This window comes from Dipodomys ordii, unplaced genomic scaffold (assembly GCF_000151885.1).
Source record: "Dipodomys ordii isolate 6190 unplaced genomic scaffold, Dord_2.0 Scaffold132, whole genome shotgun sequence".
Classification (NCBI taxonomy): Eukaryota; Metazoa; Chordata; class Mammalia; order Rodentia; family Heteromyidae; genus Dipodomys; species Dipodomys ordii.
In genome coordinates, this window is record NW_012267348.1 from 4,845,631 (window position 1) to 4,872,910 (window position 27,280).

The 27,280-nt window shown below is 46.3% G+C and overlaps 1 protein-coding gene across 3 annotated transcripts in view; it reads right to left on the reverse strand.

The window, feature by feature from the left end:
• Positions 1–26,921, reverse strand: part of Nisch (nischarin) — a 36,957-nt gene extending 10,036 nt beyond the window's left edge. For 2 of the 3 annotated variants that reach the window (XM_013030739.1, XM_013030738.1), the window contains exons 1-13: positions 26,711–26,921; positions 24,459–24,542; positions 23,563–23,745; positions 12,041–12,089; positions 10,977–11,140; positions 10,594–10,689; positions 9,631–9,726; positions 7,050–7,202; positions 6,328–6,396; positions 5,794–5,979; positions 5,493–5,621; positions 4,112–4,225; positions 3,717–3,828 (exon numbers count right to left, since the gene is read on the reverse strand). In XM_013030739.1, the coding sequence (XP_012886193.1) occupies positions 3,717–3,828; positions 4,112–4,225; positions 5,493–5,621; positions 5,794–5,979; positions 6,328–6,396; positions 7,050–7,202; positions 9,631–9,726; positions 10,594–10,689; positions 10,977–11,140; positions 12,041–12,089; positions 23,563–23,745; positions 24,459–24,542; positions 26,711–26,806 (1,531 nt within the window). In that variant the 5' untranslated portion in view covers positions 26,807–26,921. Of the gene's footprint in view, positions 1–2,087; positions 3,122–3,716; positions 3,829–4,111; positions 4,226–5,492; positions 5,622–5,793; positions 5,980–6,327; positions 6,397–7,049; positions 7,203–9,630; positions 9,727–10,593; positions 10,690–10,976; positions 11,141–12,040; positions 12,090–23,562; positions 23,746–24,458; positions 24,543–26,710 lie in introns of those variants that run through there. The other variant, XM_013030740.1, reaches the window with a different exon arrangement.
• Positions 26,922–27,280: the final 359 nt, after the last annotated feature.

Sequence of the window (27,280 nt, forward strand, 5' to 3'; positions counted from 1 at the left end):
AACAACGTTCATTCTGGGAGCATTATTCCAGAAGGCCTACATATGACCCTATACCCTGATCTGACATCTCCGCAGGGTTCACAAATCTGCAGAGCACAGTGAAGGAGGCTAACCCTTGAGGGCTTGTTTCCTCTAGGGCTGCTGAATACAATCTAAGCCTGCACATACTAACCTGCTTCCTGACAACCATCCCACCCACTACCCTAGAGCCACTTCTCAGGAACAGTGGCAACTCATGCATCCAGATGTGTGTGGGCTACTTAAACCCTATTGAGGCATGTGTGTGTGTGCATGTGTGCACACATGCGCTGGTTCTGGGGCTTGACATCAGGGTCTGAGTACTGTCCTTGAGTTTTTGTGCAAAGGGCTAGTGGTCTACTACTTGAGCCATAGCCATTTCTGGCTTTTTGATGATTAATTGGGGAAGAGTCTCAGGGACTTTCCTGACTGGGCTGGCTCTAATCATAATCCACAGATCTCAGCTTCTTGAGTAGCTAGGATTACAGGTGTGAATCACCAGCACCTGGCTCCTATTGAAGCTATTTTAAGAATGTAGTCTGAAAAAAAAAAAAGAATATAGTCTGTCTGGACCTATTTCTCCACTCCAAATGGTCTGCAGTCTGATTGAATGGAAAGTCTTTTGACATTCTTTGAAATGTAGCTAGCTGGTCTAGGGTCCCAGACAGTCTCAACAGCCTGGCTTTGCCAGCAGTCGACATGGCCCAGTGATACGACTCAGAGAACCACATGATATGAAGTCCTTGTCCAGCTCAGCTGCTTCCTGACCAAGGCTAGGCAGGCAGGTGGCCGAAGACCTGATAACTCCAAGAAGCAAAGACACAGAGGCTTTGTGAGGTAGGAAGAGTGGCAAGGTCCCAGCCATACATGAAGCACCTTCCAGGGCACCCCCAGGCTTTATCTATGTTGCCATTCTCCCCTGGAATCTTACCCTTTCACTGACACATCCAAATCCTATCCATCCTTCAAGATTCACCTTAGATACCACCTCTACTCACACCTCTGCTGCTGGAGACCTTCTAAAAGGTTCCTAACTCATTGTACCATGTTTTCCCTTGGGCAAACAGTTTACTCCCCACCCCCAAGTGGCTCCATGTTCCTTAGGGGCACTGATCTGAACCCCTACTCAGGATGTGGGAGGGGGGGGTGCCCTTACCGACCAATTCTGTTGAACCAAAAGCAGTGCTAAATGCCTCCCAGCATTAGCTCATACGTGCCTCTCATTGTTTACATTTCATCAAATCTAAGATGCATGGATGTGTTGCCATCTTGGTCTTAGCAGGTGTCCACAGGTGTTCCCATGAGTTCATCACGAATACCAGCTGGCTGGCAGCAACTAGGGGATGCCACTGACTGAAAGACGCATCTCAATTTCAGAGAAGTCACAGGGTGGAGATATGTGCATCTTAGAATCGATGAAGTAGGGGGTATCCACTTTATGGGTGAGAAAACAGCTCCTGAGAGGCTACAAGTTGTTGGAGATCACACAGACAGGAAGCTGGAACTCAGCTGCTCACTCCTAACCACCCCTCTACACAGTTTTCTCTCAGCCCATGGGTGGCTGGAGAACCAACTCTGGCCAATCTGCCATTAGTCATAATCCTCCATATGGCTCCAACAGCAGTCTAATGGCTCCTGCAATGACCAGGGGCTTGGGGTTTCCTAGACAGAACCCGCTTCAGGCAGGTTCCTGAGTGCCCAGTTTATTCACAAGTATGCTCCCCTCTATGGATCAGGCTATGAGCAACAGGCATGGGTTAGCAAAGCTGTTCCCACAAGGGGGAAATCTCTGCCCATCCAGACTAGTAATACAGGGCTGAACACACATACATTAGCTGCCTCCACAGTTGTGAGAAAAAAGCAACACTACCCCCACCCCCAAGCCTTGTTTGGACACGAGGAAATGTGGACAAGGACAGTCTGTCCATTTCCTTCCTGGACTATGGCCTGCGCAAACAAGTGGTCAAAAAGGGCCACTCAGTGGATGGGATAGGGGACATCAGGAGTCCTTGGACAGGGATTTGACCTTTGCCATTTCTCACCCAAAAGGAAAGAGATATGCACACAAAGACATCCACTGCAGTTTTATTTATAAGAGGTGCAATTTGGGATGATGTCTCAATGTCCAGTGACTGGGAGGGGAAGACACACTACAGAGACACTCTGTGGATTGCCCTGGGCAAGGAGGGCAAAGAGAAAGGGGGAGATGAGGTTGGACCTAGCTGCTGCAGAGGCTTTACCAGCTGTACCGCAGCTCTAGGGGAGACACTCATTCCTCCTACCCACCTGGGGTCATGCTCGTTCACACACTCACTCAGATTCAACCACTGCTGACCCCTGGCTATCCAAGGCTATGTCCTTGGATTTGGGACCTTGCACCTCCCTGTACCCCAGAAAGCCTGAAGTTATTTATGTGCCTCCTCTGCAGGGTTGCTAGCATTAGAGGGGCTTGGGTAGTGGGTCTGGTTTGGACACAAGTGGCAGGGTCAGGAAAGTTTTCTCACAGGGATCCAAACCTTCCTCACCTTTTATGTAAAAAAAAAAAAAAAATACAATCCACAAATCTCAAATGTTTGGCTTAAGTAAATGAGCAAATGTGCAGGCAGCTAGTCTCACCAGTCCATTTCCATAAACTCTCTTCTTTATGTTACAAGCATGATCTCAGTGTGCTGCTCTGTACTGGCCTCTTGCCTTATCATAAACATGTGACTATCTCCCTCCTTGCTGCCCAGTCTTCTTTCCCTAAAGGAACTGCCACAGCTGCCCCGCAGCTACCTCTCCCTCCCCTCCGTGGGAGTATATGTCAAGCCTGATGTTCCCTCTCCCCTGAGCATCTTATCCCTCTCTGAGATGATCTCCTCCAGTGGGGTCACCAGGTCAAGGGGTGGGAATGTTTCTGGCGCTTTGAAACCTAGGGTCACACTGTTTTCCCAAGACCTCACACCAAGTTCTGTGTCTCCAGGAGCCCAGGCGGGTGGCGTTCTTTCCTGCGTGTCCCGACCCTCAGCTCCACTCGGGATGGCACACCTGCCCCTCTTCCGTCGGGGCCGGGCAGGCAGACATGCTCATGGGACCTGCTTCACTCACTCATCTCCGAGGATGCCTGGGTTCAGAGGTGAAAGCCCTTTGAAAATGCTAAGACAGGGGGCAGGTGAAAGGAATTGGTCTTAAAGGGACATAGCTTATCTGTATAACTCAGCTTGGTTTCCACAGATGCAGTGTTTGGGTGCAGGCCGCCCCTCAAGAACCACAGAGACAAGGCAATGATAAAAGAAAGCTCCTCACACAAGGTTTGGGGCTGCAGACTCAGTAAAGGAAGGCCTAGTTTCTCCCACTAACAAGGAACCAGCCTGCCCACTGTGCCTGCAGGAGATTGGGCCCTCATGAGCTCACAGCCCAAGCCTGCTCAAAGGGGAGTCTCTGTACACCCGGCAGATACCCCATGGTATCCTAGAGGAGTTGGATGGGGGTGTCAGAGCATCAATAGTCCTCTCTAAGCAAACAACAGTGCTGAAATCAAGCTGCTTCCTCCTCTCTCTGACACAAGTCCCTTAAGCAGACAGCCAGCACATAGCATCACGCTCCCTAGGCCTGACCCTGTAGGAAGCAGGTACGTACTAGCATCTCACCCCCAACTACAGCCTAGGACCCAGGAAGGCTGGGCAGCTCTGCTAGAAGCAAGAGCCATACTCGATTACCTTGGTTGGAGAGGATAGGCTGGGGCAGGGAGGCAGAGGTGGGAGCCGTGGTGGGAGGGGAGCCACTGGGTCTGGTGCAGGGGGCAGCTGGGAGCCGAGAATCCTCACCAACCTGAGGAGGAGTGCTCAAATCAGCCCAGGAGAGAACGAAAGTGCAGGAAGAATAGACCCAACAAGGCCAAGGACGTACAGGGAGGAGCTCAATGCTCTCATGTTGAGCTCACAGCCCTGAGCAGCATCTCCATGTCCCGTGGGTCCCACCCATGCTCTTGCAGCCACAGAGTGGCACAGTCAGGACTCAGCAGGCTTGAGCAATGCCACATCCTATTTTCCCACATGAACTGCTCCCACCCTGGCCTACTTCTTACCACCACTCTTCCCGTACAAATGCCCACCTTCTTCTCTGGGTTGCTCAGTTTGGACTTGACGTCTTTGGCTTTCTGAATTGCTTTGAGCACTTCCACAGTGTCCAGCTCTTTCTCTGTAGTTGCTGTGTTATCCAGACATACCTACAAAAGTCCAGAAAGCAGATTTAAGTGTAGAGATTGGCGAGCATGGTGGGGCCTTGCTGAGGAGTGGTAGAAGAACACCCCCAGGAGGAACCTGGAGGCACAGGGAAGCCCAGCCCACTAAGAGGCAGGCTCCTTATTACCATCCAAGTGACTTGGGAATGTCTTAGAGAGGCTAATGGAAATCTCGTACTGCTTCCTCTTTCTCTGGGAGTCCCTCTCCAAGAAGAGGAAGCACAAGCCTCTTGGGGGGCTAGGTCTGGGAAAGGGAGAGATCTGCACTAGGTCTCATTATAGGCAGAACTCAGATGGTCAAAGGGCCAAGGGGAGAGCCTTCTGGGTAGGGGACACATCAAGGCAAAGGCATAAAGAGCAGGGAGGATGGGCAGAGACCCTAGTCTGGGAACACAGCGGGAGAGGAAGGTTAGCACACTATTAGGGATAGGCAGCGTGCTCAACTGAGGAAAGGTCCCAAGGACCTGGACAGGAGCTGACTTCCCAGGTGTGGAGCTGAATAGAGCAGGAAATAGCATCTTATGAAGACTGAGTTGAAGACAGTGTGGAAAAGGCAGCATTTGAAGCAGAAAGGGGGTGGAGGCAGGATACACTCAGATCCCTGGTGTCTCTTGCCTAGGATCTGGGAAGAAAGGCTCTGAGGGCTGGTAAGAGAATGGGGACAGAGTCTGCTGGAGCTGAGGGAAAGGAATGAACCTAGGGAAAGACCTCTTTGCTTAGCATGGAGGCATGTAGATGGCTACAGCCAATAAGCAGCAGACCCTGGGTTGGCTACACTGGCAAAGGTGGACAAAACCGTTGCACCTGTAGTCAAGCACCATGAGAAGTTATCATAAATAATAATTAAGTTCCTTATTTCTGGCTAGAACAATGTTTTTTGTTGTTGTTTTGTTTTTTTTTTCCCCCAAAATGGAAGACAGTTCCTGCATATCCTATATTTGTGCTCTGTACTCCTGGGAGCCCTCCTGGCCTATAGCTCTGGCAGGACATAGATCCTGTTGGGGAACCCAGACTAGCTGACAGTGAGAGAGGGCTGGGAGGTGCATGCAGGGAGCCTTTTCCTGGGGAAAATGGACTTCCTAGATAGGGAAGGCAAACAGACATCTTTCTAAAGCAGGCAAGGGCATAGAGTAGTAGTCCCCCTTCACTTCAATCCCTCCCCCACCTCCTCCTCTCCCCTCCTCCCACTTTTCCTGTCCATGTTGCCCTGGACTCCATCCCACTTATCTCACTGGACTCTACCAAGGCTCACCTCAGAGGCCCGCTCTCCGAACTGAGCGAGCACCTTGGTCCGGTAGTCAGGGATGATGCTGAGAGGGTTGTTCAGCAGAGCTACGTGCTCCAGACACGGGAGGCTTCCAATGCTCCTGACTTCCTCCATCTGCAAGGCATGAGCGCCATCCCCCTTGGCCCCTTCTCCTAACACTTCAGCAACACGACAACACGCTGGAGCCTCTTTTAAATGAAAGGAATCTTCACGATCTTCCTTAAAGTGATAAACACCAAGGCCCAGCAATCCCAGAGCTCTGAAGCCCCTTAGGACTGCGACTCACCTGTTCAATTCTGTTGTCACTGAGGTCCAAGTTAAGGAGGGAGTAGAGCTTATGCAGGCCACTCAGGCTCTTTAGGAGGTTGCCTGCCAGGTTCAAGGTCTTGATGTTACCCAGTTTGGTGTGGACGCCTTCCAAGGAGGAGAGCTTGTTGTAGGACAGGTCCAGGTGCACGAGGTTGTACAGGTGCTGCAGCAGCATTGAGAACAGGGCAGCAGCCCAGGTAAAGCTTCCACAGAGGGAGCCCACCACCCTTCCAACCCAAACTGACCAGTTCTGCAAGGTAGCTCCACCAGTCTCTCTGATGGTTATTGGAGGAAGACTCTCTTCTCCCCTGCACATGCCACAACCTAGTGCTACTCTGCAGGCGGGCTGGTGGGAGCATTTAAAATAAGCCTGCCCATCTTCAGGACACTGCACCACTGTTATGACCCTCAGTCTATAGTTATCATTCTAATTCTTTAGAGCAATAATCACTCAGCGCATCACTAGAAGCCTAAAGGGTAGGTGGCAGACCTTGCCCTAGACAGACATTACCTGTAGATTATCCACAACCAGCACACCATTGTGACTCAGGTCCAAGAACTCAATCTTTGGGATCAGTTTCTTGTGAAAGAAAAAAAAAATCATGTTACTCTAGCAGCTGATACCCTACATGGTCTGTAACCAGGTGACAGGGAACTCCTTCTCCTGACCTGACTTTCAGCTGGCTATGCCCACGAAGCCCTAATGTGACACCTCCTGTTTCCACTCAGCAACACATACAAAGAGACACACAGAGACTCTAGGGATGAAGACTAGCTACTGATGGAATAAACATTTGGCTATGACAATACAAATGGCAACATCCCAAACAGATAAGGAAGTCTGCTCTTCTCCAGCTCTGTCCACTCCCACTGAGCACAAAGATTCACACTCTTATAGCCTTAAGGTCATCAAGACAGCACTCTTCCATGGGCCCATCTTTTAATCTCTTAGAAAGGGTTTTTCTTCTACATTTCTTAGGAGTAAATATCACCACATACCATGGTTTTATTATACTAAAGGTACATGCAATTGAAATGTTTCACTTAGTTTTAAGTATTTACTGCCAACTTTAAGCAGTCTCACTTTGAAATTTAACTTAAAATTTTCAGGTGACACACAGAACTATGAATACAGGTTTGTCTGTGGTCATTCCAGACAAAGTAATGAAATATCCAGCCCTCAGGATGTGATCAGAGCACAGTGGTCCCTAGCACTGGCTGCTGCAAACGTACCACAGACTCGTCGATCTCGGAGATGTTATTGTGGCTCAGGTCAAGAGCAGTCAATGCTTGCCAAGTGGGGATAACAGCAGTCACAGGGCCTTCCAGGGCTGTGCCTTCGGGCTCCCACTCATCAAATTCTGAGGCTTCAGGAACAAGGACTTCCTGTGTAAGAACATCTGTTGAGCACCATGCTCAGGCCTCACGCAACACTAACTGGAACACTACTCTTGCAAAATTTAAGGAAGGAATTGAGCATATTTAGCATGTGGAAGTGAGCTTGCATTAAAACAGGCTTTGGTTCATGTGTCTTTAAACGATTATGAAATAACCCAAAGGCTTAGAAGCACAACAGCCACTTGGAATATGTTTGCTTCAATAGCAAATGCTCCTCAGAACAAATGTTCTGCTATATGGTGAGGCTTCTGCTGGCTTAATTCTCAGAGGCTGAAAATCCAAAAAAAATTTTTTTGGGTCCTGAACTCTGGGCCTGGGCGCTGTCCCTCAGCTCTTCAGCTCTTCAGCTAGCGCTCTACCACTTGAGCCACAGCGCCACTCCCGGCTTTTTTTTCTTTTTGCTTATGTGCTAAGGAATCGAACCCCAGGGCCTCATGCATGCAAGGCAAGCGCTCTACCACTGAGCCACCTTCCCAGCCCCTGAAAATCCAAATTCATAGTGTTACTAAGCAATGCTACTTTCAAAGTGGTCTCCACTGTGGACAGCAGAACTATTACTTTAAAGGAATAAAAATCATCACTAAGACAAATGTAGCATTAAGAAGCTGGGTGTTGTTAGCTCACCCTACAATCCTAGAAACTTAGGAGACTGAGGTCTGAGGACCATGGTTTGAAGCCAGCCGGGGCAGAAAAAGTCCATAAGACTCTTATCTCCATTTAACCACAAAAAGTTAGAAGTGGAACTATGGCTCAAGGGGTAGGCACTAGCCTTGAGCAAAAGAGCATAGGGACAATACCCAGGTCCTGAGTTCAAGCCCAGTCACCCTCTGCCCCACCCCTCTCCCACTCTCCCAGTCTTTTGTATACTCAGATTTGGATCTTAACATTACTAAGATAAAATCCTTAAGAAGGTAAAAGGAACTTACATTTCCAATTGGAGTGGTTCTGTGGCTCATGTATGAACATTGGGGTCTAGCACTTCTATTCCTTACCTTTAACTTCCAAGTTCATGGAGCATGAGATACAAATGAATGGAAGCCAGGATTGTTTTTTAGGCTTAAATGAAGTTAAACTATTAAACTAATGTTACCTGCTACACAGTCACAATTTAGTCATTAAAAGAACAAGAGGTGGCTCATGCTTGTAATCCTAGCTACTCAGAAGGCTGAGATCTGATGACTGTAATTCAAAGCCAGCCTGAGCAGGAAAGTCCATGAGACTCTTATCTCCAAAGTCACCAAAAAGCTGCAAGTGAAGGTATAGCTCAAGTAGTAGAGTGTCAGCCTTGAGTGAAATAGCTGTAAGACAATGTCCAGGCCCTGAGTTTAAGCTCTAGTACTGGCATACACACATACAAACAAACAAAAAACAATAACCTTGAGAAGCATGGCAATACATCCTATAATCCCAGAAGGATCACAAGTTTGTGGCCAGCCTGGACTACTTAGTGAAAAAAAAAAAAAAAAAGTCTGGAAGTGGTGGCTCGTAGAAAGATACTTACAAGGCTGAAATCAGGATCACAGTTTAAGGCCAGCCAAACAAAAGATTTATGAGACCTCATTTCAACCAATAAAAAGCTGACCACAAGCCAGGTGCTGGTGGTTTATACCTGTAATCCTAGCTACTCAGGAGGCTGAGAGCTGAGGATCAAGGTTCAAAGCCAGCCTGGGCAGGAAAGTCTGGGAGACTCTTATCTCCAATAAACGATGAGAAAACCAAAAGTGACGCTATGGCTAAAGCGGTAGAGCGCTCGTCTTGAGCTGAAGAGCACAGGGACAGCGCCCAACCCCAGAGTTCAAGCCCCACGACCGACCAAAAAAAAAAAAAAGCTGACCACAATGGCTCATGCCTGTAATCCTAGCCACACAGGAAGCACAAATAATACTGTGGTCCAGGCCAGGCATAAATGTGAGATCTTATCTGAAAAATAACTAAAGTAAAAAGGGCTGTGATATGGCTCAAGTGGTTCAAACTCAAGTACCAAATATGCAAAAGCAGAAAGGCAAATATAAAATATAACAATAAGGGGCTGGGAAGGTGGCTCAGTGGTAGAGTGCTTGCTTTGCATGCATGAGGCCCTGGGTTCGATTCCTCAAAACCACATAAGCAGAAAAAGCCGGAAGTGGCTCTGTGGCTCAAGCAGTAGAGCACTAGCCATGAGTTGAAGAGCTGAGGGACAGTGCCCAGGCCCAGAGTTCAGGCCCCACGACTGACCAAAAAAAAAAATACAACATAAAAATTTTTTTCAAGACAAAGTCCCAGTCCCTCTAAAATGTCTAATGAATACTGACTTACGGTGAAGATGCAGATTCAAGTACCTCAGGGTCCATTATGAGCTGGACAGTCCTATGAGTACTGATAGATACTGCAGGGGTCATAGCTGGAACCATGCCCCACAGCACAGATAAAAGCTCACCTTCATGGAGGTTGCTGAGAAGCGGACACTCATCGTGGCTAAGGTAGGCTTCGAAGTAACCAGCCCTTGGATGTGCTTGGCATCACAGTGACTTATCTGGAACAAAGCACAGCTACGTCTGAGAAATAACCTGCCCCATCAGAAGTTCCAGGAAGTAGGTACTCAACCCACAATGCACAAAAGAAGTCCAACAATGGGCAGGCCCAAATCCTCACAGGCAGGAGTCAAAACCTAATCCTTTTTTTTTGTCAGTGCTAGACAGGGCTGACTAAGCATTCTGTGAAGTACTTAGCATGAAAGGCATTCCGATCCTCAGATTCGCAATACACCACAAAATCCATTTTCTTGTTAAGGGCTTCTTGGAGCCTGTCAGGTAGATATAAAGGGTAGGTCATGGGAACCAGCCATGGAAAGCAAAGAGCAAATGGCCTCCGCAGTGCGGCAAGTGTGGTGAAACTCCTGCTGGCCCCACCCCAGTCCACTGCCCTCAGCTGTCCTGTGGTGAGAGGCCAAGCCCACTTGACCCCAGTGCTACAAACTCACAGACCAGACAGAGCCTCAGCTGCCTAGAGGGACTGGGTCAGACTTTCCTCTTCCTTATGAGGCCTTAGCCAGTAGTGGTTGAGACAAACATCTTGAGTTTCCCTCCATCAAGAGGAGTGGCCCCAAGACCCAAAGCAAGTCTCAGTTTGCTGCTCCTGAACCTGATGATCCTAGCCATACTTCCTTATCTCACTAAGCCTTAGTTTCCTCAACTGTAAACATCTGGGGGCTGGAGGTGTGGCTCAGATGATAGACTGCCAGCCAATGAGTAAAAGCATCAGAGACCAAGTTTGACCAAGCAGTGTTTTGTGATTAAATCTGGCCATCAGACATCAAAACAGCTACTTAGCTATAGTCAGAGAGAGATGATGCCTGTTCTTGACTCAGCCCTGCCAGCATCTCAGCGGCCCCAGGCCTTACCTCCACCTGGTGAAGAGACTTGAATATTGACAGATCAAATGGCAGGAGCTGCTCCTGAATGTTGCTAGTCCCAAAAGGTCCTTCTGTGCCAGAAACCTGAGGCAAAAAGACAAGGCTTACATTAGGGATGCTGCTGCCGCCACTCACCATCCACATTTTTGGTCAGTGCAGCAGTAGCTGCCAAACTTGAAACTTTGATAACTTCTATTTTCAACAAAATGGTTAGGCCAAAGTTTAAAGTAAAAGTATACTGGGTCATGGTGCCCCCTGGTGTTCACAGTGTGAAGAACACTAGATGGTCTTTCCACAAAGAGCTCCTGAACCTTCAAACTCACTTGCCAGCTGTCAGTGAGCTCTACATGGCTGAACATCTGCATCCTTACCTTAAGGTACTTAAGGCGACAGGTGAAGTCCAGAATATGCCCAAGGTCAGTCTTGGCATCCCCACTGGCACATGTGGGCTTTCCTTGTAGCAGCTGCTGGGTGACTGCATACAGTTGAAGGGGTCTGATGGCAAAGACCTCACCAGCCCCCAAGAGCTGTTCTCCTGCAACAGCCAATTCCCAAGGGATGAGTGTCTAACCCTGACCCCAGTCCACTGTACAACCAGGGCCAATGGTCAATGAACACTGAGCAAGCACCTATTACATTCACCCACAGTGTCAGATGAAACTACAGCCTCAAGCATGCAGGAACTGCTGCCCTCCTGAGCTCACACTGGGCACAGGGCAGCCTGGGATGTGTGGAGACAGAGGAAAGGGACATGGGGCTGTGCAACTGGAGAGCCACTCTAAAGAAAGAGGCCAAGTCAGAGCTATGCTGCAACCTCCAAAATGCAGATGTTGAAGTTAGGTGCAAGCCTAAGATGCCAGGTCAGTGAGAAGCCTGAGAGCTTTTGAGCCAGACTGACTGGCATTTGGTTCTTGCGCTCCTTCTTGTTAGCCATGTACCCTCACACAGGTTATTGGGCCTCTTGTCAGTATTTTCACTTCTACCTGCTGGGGGGGAGGGGGATGGGCAGGAAGGGAGCCAATACAATGTTAACCATAGGGCTGGTGGCAGGCATGCTCATTACATGTCAGCTATTGTTACCATGCTTTCTGATAGTTCTATGACTCAAGGTTATCTTCTACTTGCTCTTTATATTCTTTCAAGCAAGAACAAACCAGGTACAAGATGCAACATTGCAGCTACCTTTCAGCATTCCACTAAAGAATAAGTCCTCGACATAGGAACTCAAAAAAGTCTCTGGATGGACCATAGCCTCTCACCTGTAGGTAGGTAGGCAGGCTTAGCTGTGAACCAGGGCCAGGGATTTGGGCACCCCCAAAGAGGTAAACCCTGGCTAGGACTCAACACATTGAGTTCTGTGCTGCCTTGGGTCTCCAGATGCCTAGTTAAGACTAGTCAAGGTGTGCCTATATTTCAAGGACTAATGACCACATACCTTTTTCAAAGAGTTCTTCAGCCAGCGCTGCAGTGATACCATTTATTTCCTGCAGAAAGAAACAAAACCCTGGTTAGGAAGTCAACTTGCCCTGGTCACTAGAATTTGCACATTCTTAGCTATCTACCTGTTCTATTAATGTAGTGCTGGCTTTTTTTTTTTTTTTGTCGGTCGTGGGGCTTGAACTCTGGGCTTGGGCGCTGACCCTGTGCTCTCAGCTCAAGGCGAGCACTCTACCACTTGAGCCACAGTGCCACTCCTGGTTTTCTAGTGGTTTATTGGAGATAAGAGTCTCAGGGACTTTCCTGCCCGGGGTGGCTTTGAACCATGATCCTCAGACCTCAGCCTCCTGAGTAGCTAGGATTACAGGCTTGAGCCACCGGCACCTGGCTCAATGCTAGCTTTCTTAATGGTAAACAAGAAAAGGCACAGAGCTTAGAAGGAAAATGAAGCATTTTCAAGTATATGGACACCTAAACAGGAAAACAGGCCAAGCACTAGTGGCTTACTTCTGTAATCTAGCTACTCTGGAGGTTGAAACCTGAGGATCACAGTTTGAATCTAGCTTAGGCAGCAAAGTTCTTGAGACTCTTAATTCAATTAACCAACAAAAGCCAGAAGCAGAGTTGTAGTTCAAGTGATTGAGCGCCAGCCTTGGCAGAAAAAGCTAAGTGAGAAGACCAGTGCTGAATTCAAGCTTTAGTATTTAACACACACACACACACACACACACACACACACACACACTCAAGTGACTGAGCGCCAGCCTTGGCAGAAAAAGCTAAGTGAGAAGACCAGTGCTGAATTCAAGCTCTAGTATTTAACACACACACACACACACACACACACACACACACACACACACACACACACAGAGGAAACTCCCTAGGAATGCTTAGTTCTACCTTCTCTCATTTTGTGTGTGTCTGAGAAAAAGTGGGCACCTGTTTTCTTTCCTGCTCTATCCCTTCCAGATGCATGAAAGTACTACTCATCCTAGAATCACTAGAGGTAGGAAAGGAGTTCCTTTCCCAGTCATGAGATAAAGGTCAAGGATGACCTTTCAGTCATATTAACGGCTAACATGCCAGATGTTAATTCACACAAGGCAATGCTTGAGCACTTGGCAGATATCTCCTACCACCCAACAGGAAGCTACTACCTTGAATCCTGTTAACAAAGATGAGCAAACACAGATGGAGAGGTAATGAGACTTTCCAATTTTTGATGATTAGAAGCTAGCAACCTCACATTAAGCACTGGGCCTTGGGCCTCTTTGTACACAATCAATTGCCTCACCACTTCAATAAGCAATCCGGGGTTGTCAGGAACCACCAAAGCACACAACCCCTACTGCCTCCAGGTAGGAATTTTAACTACCTGACAGACAGAAGCCAACAGGCCTTTTAGTAAACAGGTCCAGATAGAGGCTGCACAATTACCCTTACAACTCAGGAACACCACTGCCAGCAGAACATGTAATTCACATGTTTATGAGACTCAAAAGGCAGTAGGCTACAGAGAATGTCTTTTTCCTGTTTTTCTCTTTGCTTATTTCTTTCTGTCTCTCTGTCTCTGTCCTAGGGTTTGAACACTGTCCCTGAATCTTTTTGCTCAAGGCTAGCACTCTACCTAACTTGACCTACAGCTCTACTTCTGACTTTTCTGGTGGTTAACTGGAAATAAAGAGTCTCATGGATTTTCTTGCCTGTGCTGGCTTTGGACAGCAATTCTCATATCTCAGCTTCCTGAGAAGCTAGGATTACAGGCATGAGCCACCAGAACCCTTCCCTTCCATCCTCTACCACTGAACTACATCACTGTTTTCCCTTTTTTGTGGCGGGGGGGAGTGAGGGGGAGAAGGAAAATGAGTTCTAAGATTTGAACTCTCAGCTTCATACTTGTTAGACAAGTGTCATTGAACCAAACCTTCAACTCTTTTTGGCTGTGTGTGTGTGTGTGTGTGTGTGCGCGCGTGTGTGTGTGCCTCAACCCTGTTTTCCTTACTTGATAATAGCTGGCCTTCTACCACTTGAGCTATGCCTCTGGTCTAGGTTTTTGGTGGTTAATTGGAGATAAGAGTCTTGAGGACTTTTCTGCCTGGACTGGCTTTGAATCACAATACTCCTGAATAGCTGGGATTACAGCTATAAGCCTGATATCCATGGTTATTCCTGATATAGGATCTCAATTTTTGCCTGAGTCCATTATAGTTGAAATAACAGGCACATACAACCTCATGGCTTATTCTGTTGAGATTGAGTTTTATAGACTTTTCTGCCTAGGCTGGCCTGGAACTATGATCCTCCTGATCTCAGCCTCCCTTGTAGGTGGGATGACAGACATATGCCACCATACCCAGCTGGGAAGGACTCTACTATGTATGCCCAGACTATCTTTAAATTGTGATCCTCCTGATCTCAGCCTCTCAATTAGCTAGGATTACAGATGTGAGGCACTGGCATCCAGCCTTAATTTTATTTTCAGACAAGGTCTTGCTAAGTTGTCAAGGCTGGCCTAGAACTTAGTCCTCCTGCGCAGCCTCCTGAATAGCCAGGATTATAGACATACATATTACACCTTGCTCATGACTTACCTTTTTTTTTTGTTGTTAGTCGTGGGGCTTGAACTCTGGGCCTGGATGCTGTCCCTGAGGCAAACACTCAACCACTTGAGCCACAGTGCCACTTCTACTACTTTTTCTTTATATGCCGCAAATATTTCCTCCCAGAGTATATGCCTTTTTTCTTTGTCCAAGATGGTGTAGTAAAGTTTTTTCATTTTATGTTATTTAACCCATACTTCTTTTCCTTTGTGATGCTGAAGGTCTCTTCCCCTACACCAAGATTATAAAAATCTCCTCCTCATTTTCTTTTGGTCCTTTATGTTGTTTTTTAAACGTATTTATTCTCTAGGCGTTCACACATAGTGACAGCAGGGGGCACTCTTAGGGGAGGAACACAAAGGTGCAATGCTTATGTGCCTCTGATCATATAAAATAATATTTATCAAAACAAACTCCAAGAAATGGAAACGACGGCTTTTTTTGTTTTCCTTTTCTTTTTGTCTTGTTTGTTTATCTTTGGGGGGTAAGGGAAGGCACAAAAATGGAGGTACAAAAGGTGAACAAATGCATCAATGGTATTCACTAGAAACTATGTTGAAAATGAGCAATATAACTTGTGGTTGGGTACAGGAGGGAAAAACTGGGAGGGAACAAGGGAAGGAATAACATTGTCCAAAAAGAAATGTACTCTTCACCTGATTTACATAGTTGTAACTTCTCTGTACGTCATCTTTATCATAATAAAAATAAATAAAAATGTATTTATTTAGTCTTCTTGAAATTCAGTTTCTTTTATTTCTTTTCTGTTGGTCATGGAACTTGAACTCTGCGCCTGGGCGCTGTCCCTGAGCTCTTCAGCTCAAGGTGAGTGCTCTGTCACTTGAACCACAGAGCCACTTCTGGTTTTAATCGTAGATAAGAGTCCCACATACTTTCCTGCCTGGGCTGGCTTTGAACCTCAATCCTCAGATCTCAGCCTCCTGAGTAGCTAGGATTACGGGTGTAAACCACTGGCACCTGGATTGTAATTCAGTTTCTATATGAGGTGAAACTCATTCTTCTCCCACCTCTATCCTTAGTGGACAAAAAGCCAAAAGAAGCAAAATTAGTGGACATAGCTGTAGCTTTTAAGGAGAGGAGTGAGAGGGAGTAAGAGGAGAGGCCACGAGTTCTTTCTAAAGTAAACCTCTTAACCTCATTTACATTTTTCCTAACAGCTGTGAAGACCTAAAAGATTATAAAGCGCTTGTTGGAATGATCTCTCCGTGAACAGTTTTTAGAACCATGGCCTGTCTACAAATTCTTCCTCTGTCAGAAGACACGTTTCAAGAACTGCCAATCTACATCTGTCTAAATTCCCCCATGGTAGCTTGGGGCCCCCCAGCACTGTGCATGACACTGAGGTTCCCAGAGGCATCTCAGCAGAAACTGTCAGTATTGAATAATTCTCACTTTCTATACACATTACTGTGGTCAGCTGTTATCGTCTCAGAAGAACATGGAGAAAAGAACCCCCTGGGCACCAGCCCTGCTAAGGGGATAGGGATGGAATTTTCAGAAGACACAGAAAGGTGAGAGTCCAAGGGCTTTTTTAAGCAAAGAGCCAGCTTTTGCTTTAAAGGAATCTCAAAAGCAAAGTAATTGTGCAACTATCTTTCCCCACTCTTTGGACTAAGGAAGGCTGCTGCACTTTCTACTCGATTACCCAGCCAAGCTTCACTTAGGGCTGAAGACTGAATCAGAGGAACACAGAAGGCCTCAGTTTCCAAACTTAAGAGCACCAGACCCTTCTGATCCAAATATGGGCCTATGGGTAAAGAGGTGGAGTCAAGCTATGAGGAGACAAGGGAGCCTCAGGGGCCCCTGAGTCCTGTTATACTTCAAAGGGGAGGGGGGGGACACTTGTGGGGATAGGTAGCTTTCAACCTGCCCTAACCCACTTTCTGCTGAAGGAGTTTGAAATATTTCAAAATGTCACCAACTATAATAATCACCTCCACACACACCTAATCCCCAAATCCCTGTAAATGTATTGCAGATCTACAGATCAGCCACATTGTTGCTAACAGGTATCATGTGCTGATGCTTTGGAATGAGGTATACCTGCTCCCCGTTTAACTTGCAGCAAGAGGAATTGAACCAGGGTCTTGCACATGCTATGTAAGCACTCTACCATTAAGCTAATAACTCCAGTTGAGCAGAGGTTTAGGTCTCACAGGAAGATGCCATGGATAGGTGATAGCTCTGTGACTGAGCGTGCCTGTACATAAATAATCTCACAACCAAGTACCCTAAAATGTATATGCCTGAGCTTGATGAAATTCCTAGCCAGTTACTAACACTTCTGCTTGGCTCATGCTAGGGCAATGTGCTTATCAGTGGGGGTATTAACCAGGGAATCAATTACTGCCACTGAGACCATCACCCAAGTGTGGTGTGGAAATGCTGAGGCTAAGGGGCCTGGTATAACTTTTATTATTATTATTATTTTTTTTTTTTTTTTGGTCATTCGTGGGGCTTGTCTCTCAGATCTTCAGCTCAAGTCAAGCACTCTACCATTTGCGCCACAGAGTCACTTCCAGTTTTCTGGTGGTTTATTAGAGATAACAGCCTCATGGTCTTTCCTACCCAGGCTGGCTTTGAACCATGATCCTCAGATCTCAGCCTCCTGAGTAGCTAGGATTACAGGCATGAGCTACCAGTACCGGAAACTTTTATTGTTTTCAGATAGGGGCTCCTCTTACTGAATCTAGGCTGACCTCAAACTTGTGACCATCCTGCCTTGGCTTCTTGAGTACTGAGATGACTTTTATTTTATCTTGGTACATGGACATGCAAACATGAGTCAGGCATATTATTTGTGTTTTGACTTGAGACATTCCTCACAGAAAGATTCAAATGTAAACTTTAAGAGAACTATTAAGACTATACGCTGAAAAGAAATCTGTTATCATTCATAATCTCATTCCTTTGCAGCTAAAACTATGGAAATAAGTTGAATATTAAAACAACAGTAACATGGCAACAATCTCATTATCACCCCTAATTTGAAACTCTGAAAAACATCTTTGTAATAGCTAAGTGGCTTTGAAATAAGAATATAACAAATTGCCAGGCTCCAGTGGCTCATGCCTGTAATCCTAGCTACTCAGGAGGCTGAGATCTGAGGATCAGGATTCAAAGTCAGCCTGGGCAGGAAAGACTGTGAGACTGTTATCTCCAATAAACTACCAGAAAACTGGAAGTGGCGCTGGCTCAAGCAGTAGAGTGCTCACCTTGAGCTGAAGAGTGCAGGGATAGGACCCAAGCCAGAGTTCAAGCCACACAACTGACCAAAAAAAAAAAAATATATATATATATATATATATATAAAACAAATCATCTTTCAAGAGAATTGAGTATCTTTCTTTATTAGGAAGCCCAGTATGTAGTGAGCTATGAGCCATCTCCTAAGTTCTTGACTTCCTTTCAAATAGGCCCTGTTAGCAACCTCCAAGTCACTAAATAAAGCAACTGGGGCATGGAAAAGTAAAATGACTGATATAGGGTAAACTGCTGCTGGGAAGAAGCTAGGCTGGAAGATAAACTCGGCTCTGGCTGTCTCTCCATCTAACCCCAAATCAATCAAAGCCTTAAATGTAAGAGCTAAAGCTAAAATTCTTAGAATATGTTATACATGATTTTCAGATATAATAACAAAAACACAAGTGACCAGAATAATAATAGATGAATAAATAATATTTCCTTCATCAGCCTTTAAAAGTTGGCTAGGTGTGGTGGCAGATGCCTATGGTCCTAGCACTTGGGAAGTTGTGGCAGGAGGATTTTGAGTTCTAAGCCAGTCTGAACTACATAACCAGACCTTTTCCTCCCTGCTAAAAACACTAGTCTGAACTATATTAAAAGGCTTTGTTCTCCTACTGAAACTTTTATACATCAAAGGTCACTATCAAGAAAGTAAAGGCTGGGAGATATAGCTCAATTGTAAAGTGTATTCGTAGCATTCATGAAGCCTTGGGTTTGATACTTAGCACCAAAAAAAAAAAAAAAAGGAAGGATTGATTTGAATATATTCTCCAAAGAAGATCTACAGAGGGCCAATAAGCACATGAAGAAGCCAATATTACTAGCTGTTTTAGAAATGCAAGCCAAAACCATAATGAGAACAATGTCACACCCATTAGAATGTCTAGGATTTTAAAGAATGAACAACAAAGTGTTAGAAAGAAAGATTACGGGCTGGGAAGATGGCTCAGTGGTAGAGTGCTTGCCTTGCATGCAGGAGGCCCTGGGTTCGATTCCTCAGCACCACATTAGCAAAATGAAAAAAGCCGGAAGTGGCGTTATGGCTCAAGTGGTAGAGGTCTAGCCTTGAGCTGAAGAGCTGAGGGACAGCGCCCAGGCCGAGTTCAGGCCCCACGACCGGACCCAAAAAAAAAAAAAAAAGAAAGATTACAAATTAATAATAAGAAAAAAAAGAAAACCTATACATTGCTAGTAGGAATGTAAAAATGTAGCAACTCTGGAAAATAATTTGCCAGTTCCTCAAAAAGTCAAGACAAAGTTACAATGTGACTTAGCTTCCATTTCTGAAAAGCAAATCCAAACCACCTGTAGTGTGGTTAAAAGCCAGCCCATGCAGGAAAGTCTGTGGGACTCTGATCTTCAGTTAACTACAAAAAAAGGGGGGCTGGGAAGGTGGCTTACAGCGCTTGCCTTGCATGCATAAGGTCCTGGGTTTGATTCCTCAGCACCACATAAGCAAAAAGAAAAAAGCCAGAAGAGGTGCTGTGGCTCAAGTGGTAGAACACTAGCCTTGAGCTGAAGAGCTGAAGTGCCCAGGCCCAGAGTTCAGGCCCCATGATCAGATCCCCCCCTCACCCCACCCCCCCAAAAAAAAAGCCAGAAGTAGAGCTATGGCTCAAGTGGCAGAGTATTAGCCTTGCGCACAAAACCTTAGGGACAGCGCCCAAGTCCTGAGTTCAACCCCCTGAGTTCAAGCTTTAGGAGCAGCGTGTGTGCACGCGTGCATGCATGCACGCACAAAGATGTACATAGTAGTCCTACTGTAACTACAGTTTCATTTTTCTCTGGTTTAATCACACCATGCAGTCAACAACCATTAAACAGAGAACTCCAGGGGCTTGAACTTAGGGCCTGGGCACCATTCCTGAACTTTAGTGTTTGAGGATAGTGCTCTACTACTTGGGCCATAGTTCCACTTCTAGCTTTTTGTTAATTTTATTGGAAGTAACAGTCTTGTAGCCTTTTCTGTCCAATCTATCTTCAAATCATAATCCTCAGATCCTAGCCTGCTAAGTAGTTAAGATTACAGGTGTGAGCCCCCAGTGCCTGGACCAGAAGTAAATAACTCTTACATTTTAAACTGCATACTATTCTGAGAACCATAAGGAAATCAACTGTTGTCCTGCAACATGAACCAGACCTGTGTCCAGCATACTAACACTACATATATGGTATATGGCCATCTCAGTTACCACAGGAATGAAGTACTAGTGTTCTAGCAACCACATCTTACTCAATGCACCACTTCTGGCTTTTTCTGTTTATGTTGTATTGAGGAATCAAACCCCGAGTTTCATGCACGAGAGGCAAGCACTTTTACTGCTAAGATACATTCCCAGCCCCTCAATAACAGTCTCAAAGCACCAGAGTAGTGATAGAGCATAGGAAAATCTTTAAATGCTTGCTTAAGTGAATCTTCTATCCAAAAAATTGTTGAGAAAGAGTAAGCTCCTGCCAGTTTTGCTGTCACTTCCAACTGTCAATTGTAGCCAGAAGTGGGGCTGTGGCTCAAGTAGTAGAGCACCTGCTTTGAGCAAAAAAGCTTAGCAACAATGCCTAGGATCTGCCAGTCCCAGGCCTGGCGGCAACGGCAACAACATCAACAACTCCAAATGCCAATCATGAGCATGATGCATGAAAAAGTGCTCAGTTTTGATGGTATAGATAAGAATAGATGTCAGTGGCTGACAGCTGGGTGCTGGTGGCTTATCCCAGTACCAGCACAAACAAAATTTTTTAATGGCACAGACAATAAATTTATGCATGTATGTATAGAAAGAAACAGTATGACAAGAGCTCAATACCATCTATGATTTTAGGCATCAATTCAGTGTTTTGGAATGTATACCCCATGGATAAGAGAGAGTTAATGTTCACAGCAGCATTATTCCTAACAGCTCAAAAGCAGAAAGAAGCTGGGCACTGGTGGCTCATGCCTATAATCCTAACTACTCAGGAGGCTGAGATCTGAGGATCATGGTTTAAAGCCAGCCCTGGCAGGAAAGTCCATGAGTCACTTATCTACAATTAACCAGCAAAAAAGCCAGAAATGAAGGTGTGCCTCAAGTGGTAGAGTACCACCCTTGAGCAAAAAAATCTAAGTAACAGCTCCCAAGTCCTGGAGTTCAAACCCCAGTACTGGCACCAAAAAAAAAAAGGGAACAATCCAAATTCATCAACTGATGAATAGATATGGATGGCAGATAATGTGGTACAATAGTCACTCCTTACCCATGAGGGGTCTGTTCCAAGATCCTCGGTAGGTGCCTAAACCTGACGTTAATACCAGACTCTTTATATATTATGTTTGTTTTTATCCCAAACACACACATATTATGAAGTAAAATCTATCTATTGGGTATATGAAGGTATTAGCAACTAACACTCAAATAGAAGCCTAACAATATATTATAATGTGGTCTCTTTCAAAGTGTCTTCTATTTTTACCTTTTCACTTAAAGGAAGCCACTTTACAGCTTCTTGATGGTACATCCAGATTGCTAGAACCACTCAGGAGCTTTGGGGCCATTATTAAATAAAGAAGAGTTAAGTGACCTGTATACAGAGTGGACTCAAATCCAGAGCTGATTCATGTCCCAGGAAGGATAGCAGGAATTTTCATTGCACTGTTTGGAATGATACATAATTTGAAACTTGTGAATTAGTTACTTCCAGAATTTTTCATTTAACATTTTTGGACCATGGTTGCCTATGGAATTGAACCCATGGAGGGTGAAACCATGATAAGGAGGACTCCTACATTCAGATACTATGTGACAATATGAATAGACCTTCAAAACAAGACTAAATAAAATCAGTTACAAAAAGCTACATGTTGTATGAACCATTTATATGTGGTATCTATATTAGGCAAAACTGAGAGACAGAAAGTATGTTAGTGACTGACACAGGTTGGGGTAGGAGTGTAGGAAGGGTTAAAGTTCTGCTAATGGGTACAGGGTTCTTGGGGGTGATGAAACATCATAGGATTAGATTCACAATTTTGTGACTATACTAAAAACTACTGAATGTACACTTTGAAAGTGTGAATTTCATGGTATGTGAACTTTATTTCAATTAAAAAGGAATCCAAGTTGGGTGCTGGTGGCTCACACCTATAATCCTAGCTACTTAGAAGGCTGAGATCTAAGGATCATGGTTTGAAGCCAGACTGGGCAAGAAATTCTGAGACTCTTATCTCCAATTAACCACCCCCCAAAACAAAAACAAAAACACCTAGAAATGGTGCTGTGGATTAAAGTGTCAAAGTGCTAGCCTTCAGCAAAAACACCTCAGGGACAGTGCCCAGAACTTGAGTTCAAGCCCCACAACCACCAACAAAAAGATATCCACACCATAGCCAAACAGGGTTCTCCAAGTCCATCCTGTCTAATGCTAGTAACATAAGAAATGAAACACAGCTGAACTCCAGAGAGGACACTGATGGTACAAAGGTTAAGAGAAAAATTTATAGTGACCCCTTAGAAAAGGATAACAAAGCTATCAGAACCCATTTGTTCAATCCAGTTGTTCTTTTTGTGTTTGCCTTTCCTGGTGCTTTGGTGCTGTCGTGAGCTTTTGTGGTCAAGGCTAGAGCTCTACCATGTAAGCCACAACTCCACCTTCTGGCTCTGAACCACGATCCTCAGAGCTCAGCGAGGATTACAGGCGTGAGCCACCAGCGCCTGGCTGCCTGAGCATTTATGGTCAAGGCTAGGACTCTACCACTTGGGCCATTGCTTCTTTTCTTTTTGGTGGTTAAAGAGTCTCTGCTCACTTTGGCAGCACATATACTAAAATTGCAACAATTCAGAGGTTAGCATGGCCCCTGCACAAGGATGACGTACACATTCATGAAGCATCCCATAATAAGAAATGTCTCATGGACTTTCCTGCCCAGGCCAGCTTCAAACCATGATCTCAGATCTCAGCCTCCTGAGTAGCTAGGATTACAAACATGAGCCACTGATGGTACTTTTACCATTTTTGTTTCACAATGACAAGTTGCCCTTTCCAAGGTCTGACTACTTATCTCCCTATCTGTTTATACCTATCTATTGACAATATCTTGCTAAGTGGCCTAGGCTAGCCTTAAACTCATGATCCTTTTGCTTTAGCCTCTGACTGCTGGGAATACAGGCATGTGCCACCATGCCATGAGGTTTGACAACTTATTCTGATACTAGCAGCCCATGACTATTAAGCTATCCAGAAGGAAGAGTGCTCTCCCACATGTCTCCTAGGGGAGGAAGATGTCTATCCTTAGTCTAAGTACCCTGATGATATGCCTTAAAATGGTAATATTCTCCCATAACAGTCTGATCCCTTACTTAGTCTCAAAAAGAGTCTATGCCAGGTGTCAGCTGTCTCTAATTCAACCTCACTTATCTGATGGGAAACCTACCTTAAACATCCACAGAGCATCTCTACTAAACAAAATGTCCCTTGGTAGAAGAAAATCTTGACCACAGTTAGTTTAATTAAATTACGCACATACCAGTGTATGTGCTTTTGCTCACAGCCCACTCCATCTTCCAATCTAAGGGTCTAAGTCCAGCCTATTTTTCAAAGTTGAGCTTTATGGCTTGCTGCCTCAAGCTTGGTGGCTGTGGATTTATAGACAGGGTAAAAAATTCCAAGAGGAACTTACATAGAACTGAAAATGCAGGAACTGGGCCAGCACTCTGGGGGCCACGCCAGGGAAGGCAGCCAGAAGTGTTTGGAGGTACACTTCCAGATCCTTCTCCCTCTTCTCCACCAAGCTTCTTGAGTTTTTGCCAATAATTTTTTTGGGTGGAAGTAGATTTTTATCAATTTTTCTCTCTGCAACAAGCTGTAAGAAAACATAAGTGTATCAACCACAGACCAACAAGTTCTGGTCTACATAAGACTAAAGTTAGCAGACAAGAGCAGGCACTGTCACAATTTTCTCAGCCTTCCCACAGTAGTACTAGGATTCGTGACCAAACTAGAACACATGGCATTTGACCTCTTCAAATCCAATTAGTATTAGAAATACCAATACAATTACAGATGAGGAATTGCACCTAAAGACTTTGGAGATACTCAGAAAAGTGATATTTCTGGGCTCCTGAAATTTCCATCTCTTCCAAAGCATTAAGAAATCCAATGGAGGCGATGGGATGTCATAAAGACTCTCCTACTGCAAATCATCCAGAGAAAGGCAGCAAAAGCAAATAAAGAAATGGAATCACAGCCAGATGTTAAAGAATAGACTCTGCAATTGCTGTATTAAGTAGAACAAGTTCAAACCTGTCCTGTCCCTGGAAAACAGTCTCATATTCAAGCTAGAATGGCAATTTTTAAATAAAAACTCATATGCAGATTAGAGTTAAATTCCTAGGATCCACCAGTTCTTTTGTCAGTTACATTAATAAACTACCTTTATTTCCTTTTTTCTTTTCTGGATTTTTGTTTTAATAGATGTGGTGGTGGTTTTGCCCTGAAACTAATGTGTTGCACAATAGGAACTTGGTCCCAAGGTCCCAAGCCCTGAGAGACAAGCTCCTAGCTACTATGGGTTACCTTTTCATGCAAGTCATGGAAGTCACTGTAGCGGTGTTTGACTGTCCATTCATGGCTGCCATCTGTGACTTGGATGATATAAACCTAAAAGAGGAAAATGACAATCCTGTGGCAAAGAGAACTAGACAGTAACTACAGACATTCAGATACCTCCTCCACTAATAGCAAAGTTGGATACCCTTCACTAACTGACAGTGCACTTGACCCTTGCTGGCCAGCCTCTTCCACAGCCCTAGCTTTAGGACAATGAGGCACACATGAGGCAAGGCTGTGGCTTCTTTTGTTAAGGAATGGAAAAGGTGACTGTACGACAATAAGGCGTCTCCTTGCTTTTGCCTCCTGCCTCTAGGTAACTCAAAACCCTACTTGAGCAGTGAGCAAGGCCTCCAAAGGAGGCAGAGCAGGTCAGGTCTGGAAGGACCAGCTTTTCTGCTGTACCAGTTTCCATGTGTTGACTCCATCCTAGAAGCAAATCTTTGTCAACCTTTTCAACTGGCTTGTAGCTAGGACTTCTGCGGAACAGAGGTTAAGGCACTAAGAAACTGCTGGGGGAGGCAGTGATAGGTAATTAGCCCTACCATAAGGCAATATGGTTTAATGGTTAAGAAATAATTGAGTCCAAAACTTGTTTCTGCTACTTCCTGGCTGTGGCTTATGTGAATGACTAGGAGCTCTTTCAGGCGTCAGTTCCTCCATCTTAAAACCTGGTAGGCTTAAGGAGCAAATAAGGAAATAGATATAAAATGCTTCATGACACCTAACAAAAGATAGATGTGCTAATAAACATCCGGTTTACACACTCAGGAACAGAACAGAGACAGCCTGCAAGTCACCTTCTTGCCTCCAGTATGGGAGCAAAACCAACAATAAAGAGAGCTTTTAAGAGAATGACTCTCCAGCTGAGTATAGCCGATGAATGATGGTCTGTCCGCCATCAGTTCAGGTCCTTCATCCTTAGCTCTAGACCAGTCCCTGGTCTTAGTTTACCCACCTCTCTTCAATAGGGAAAGGGGAAGAGGAAATACTCAACTTAATCCTCTAACCCTGAAAAACAGCTATTTTTCCAGGGTTGGCCTGTTGCTTAAATATCAACCCCAGCCTGTCTTCCATCCTGAAGGATTCCTCTCTTTTTTTTTTTTTTTGGGTCCGGTCGTGGGCCTGAACTCTGGGCCTGGGCGCTGTCCCTCAGCTCTTCATTTCAAGGCTAGCGCTCTACCACTTGAGCCACAGCGCCACTTCCGGCTTTTTTCATTTTGCTTATGTGGTGCTGAGGAATCGAACCCAGAGCCTTGAGCATGCAAGGCAAGCGCTCTACCACTGAGCCACCTTCCCAGCCCTCCTCTCTTTTCTATCCAGGAAAAGAAAAAGAGCCAGAGGAAGACAGGAGACAGGGAAAGGTCAGGATAGGGGCCAAGGAGGTGTGGCACAGGCTGGACTAAGGCCCCCCACCCACTCCCCACTCTCCTAGAACAAAGAAAAGGAGGCTGGGAGGGGGTTCACTGAGCCCCTACCCCAGGGTAAGTTTTTTTTTTTTTTTCTTGAGCAGCCTACTAGAGTCCTAGGCCTGGCATCCAATCCCCAGTAGACTTGGGGGTTGGGGGACATCCTATCTTACTGCCTTGGGGAACTATCTCCCTTTATTATCCTCATTCTCCCTCACTGTCTAGAAATGTGTGTTGGCTGTTACTGCCAATCTCGCCCCCACAACCCAAACCCACGAAGGTTTGTAAAATCTCGACTTCAGGCCTGAGCTACAACATTCCCCCCCCCCCCCCAGCCTCGCCCTTTAACCCACCGCGGAGCTCCACTCCAGGCTAAGTTCTGGTCTCCACCCGACCCCTCAAGGGCCTTAGGCCCGATGGGACTTCCATCTTCGCTTCCAGACCTAAAACCTGAGTCCCCTTTCCCAATTCCCCGCGGCCAGAACCCGCGATCAAAGCCTGGCAGGCTGCATCCCACCAGGCCTGGAGGATCCCCGCCCAGGTACCCATTATTCCCCAGACCCCAGCGAGTGGATGCTGCCTTCCAGAGAGCTAGCCCCTTGCCGAATCCCCGCCCCGGGCGGGCCACCCCTCCCGGGACCTACGGGACCAAGACCCGTCCTCACTCTCGCCCACCTGAGGCCCCCATTCACGCCACAGCAGAGAAGGTCCTCCCGGCTGCGGGGCCAGACAGACCCCTCCTCAAGCCCCCTGACCCGGACTGCGGCTTCCAGCCCCCCCCCACCTCGGGTGCCTGCGCCCCCTGCACACCGTGTACGTGTCCACGAGCTCGGAGCCCACTACGCGAGCCTCTTTAGCCGGCTCGGCCTCCCGCTCGGGCCCGAAGCTGCGTGCCGCGGCCGCCATGTTCCCGGCTCCGTCGCTGCCGCCGCCCGGCGCAGGACTGGCAGCAGCAGGGGGCGGGGCTAGCGTCCCCCCAGCCCCCTGCCCCCGCCGCCCCCCGCCCGCGCCGCCATCTTGGCCCTGCTGTCTTTTCCCTCGCCCCGCCCCCTCGCCGGACCCTTCCCGCCCCCTCCCGGCGCTTGACAGGCCCGCCCCCGGCGCGCATGCGCAGCCCGTGCGGGCCTGAGGGCTCTCTTGCGTAATTGCCGGGTTGTTTGGTCTGGCTAACCTAGGCAAAGACCACTGGGGTCGGTCCTCGCTCGCTCCTTGGTCCTTAAGAAGGGATGGCAGAGGCCATGGGCCTCTTGCTCTTCAGGCAAGATAACCGAAGCAAGTCCCTGCTCCCGCCTTAGCCTTACTTTCCCCCTGTGGAAAAAGGGCAATTAACAACCCTTCACCTGGCTGTTCCTTCTCCAAGGAATGAGCTAGACCAGAGCC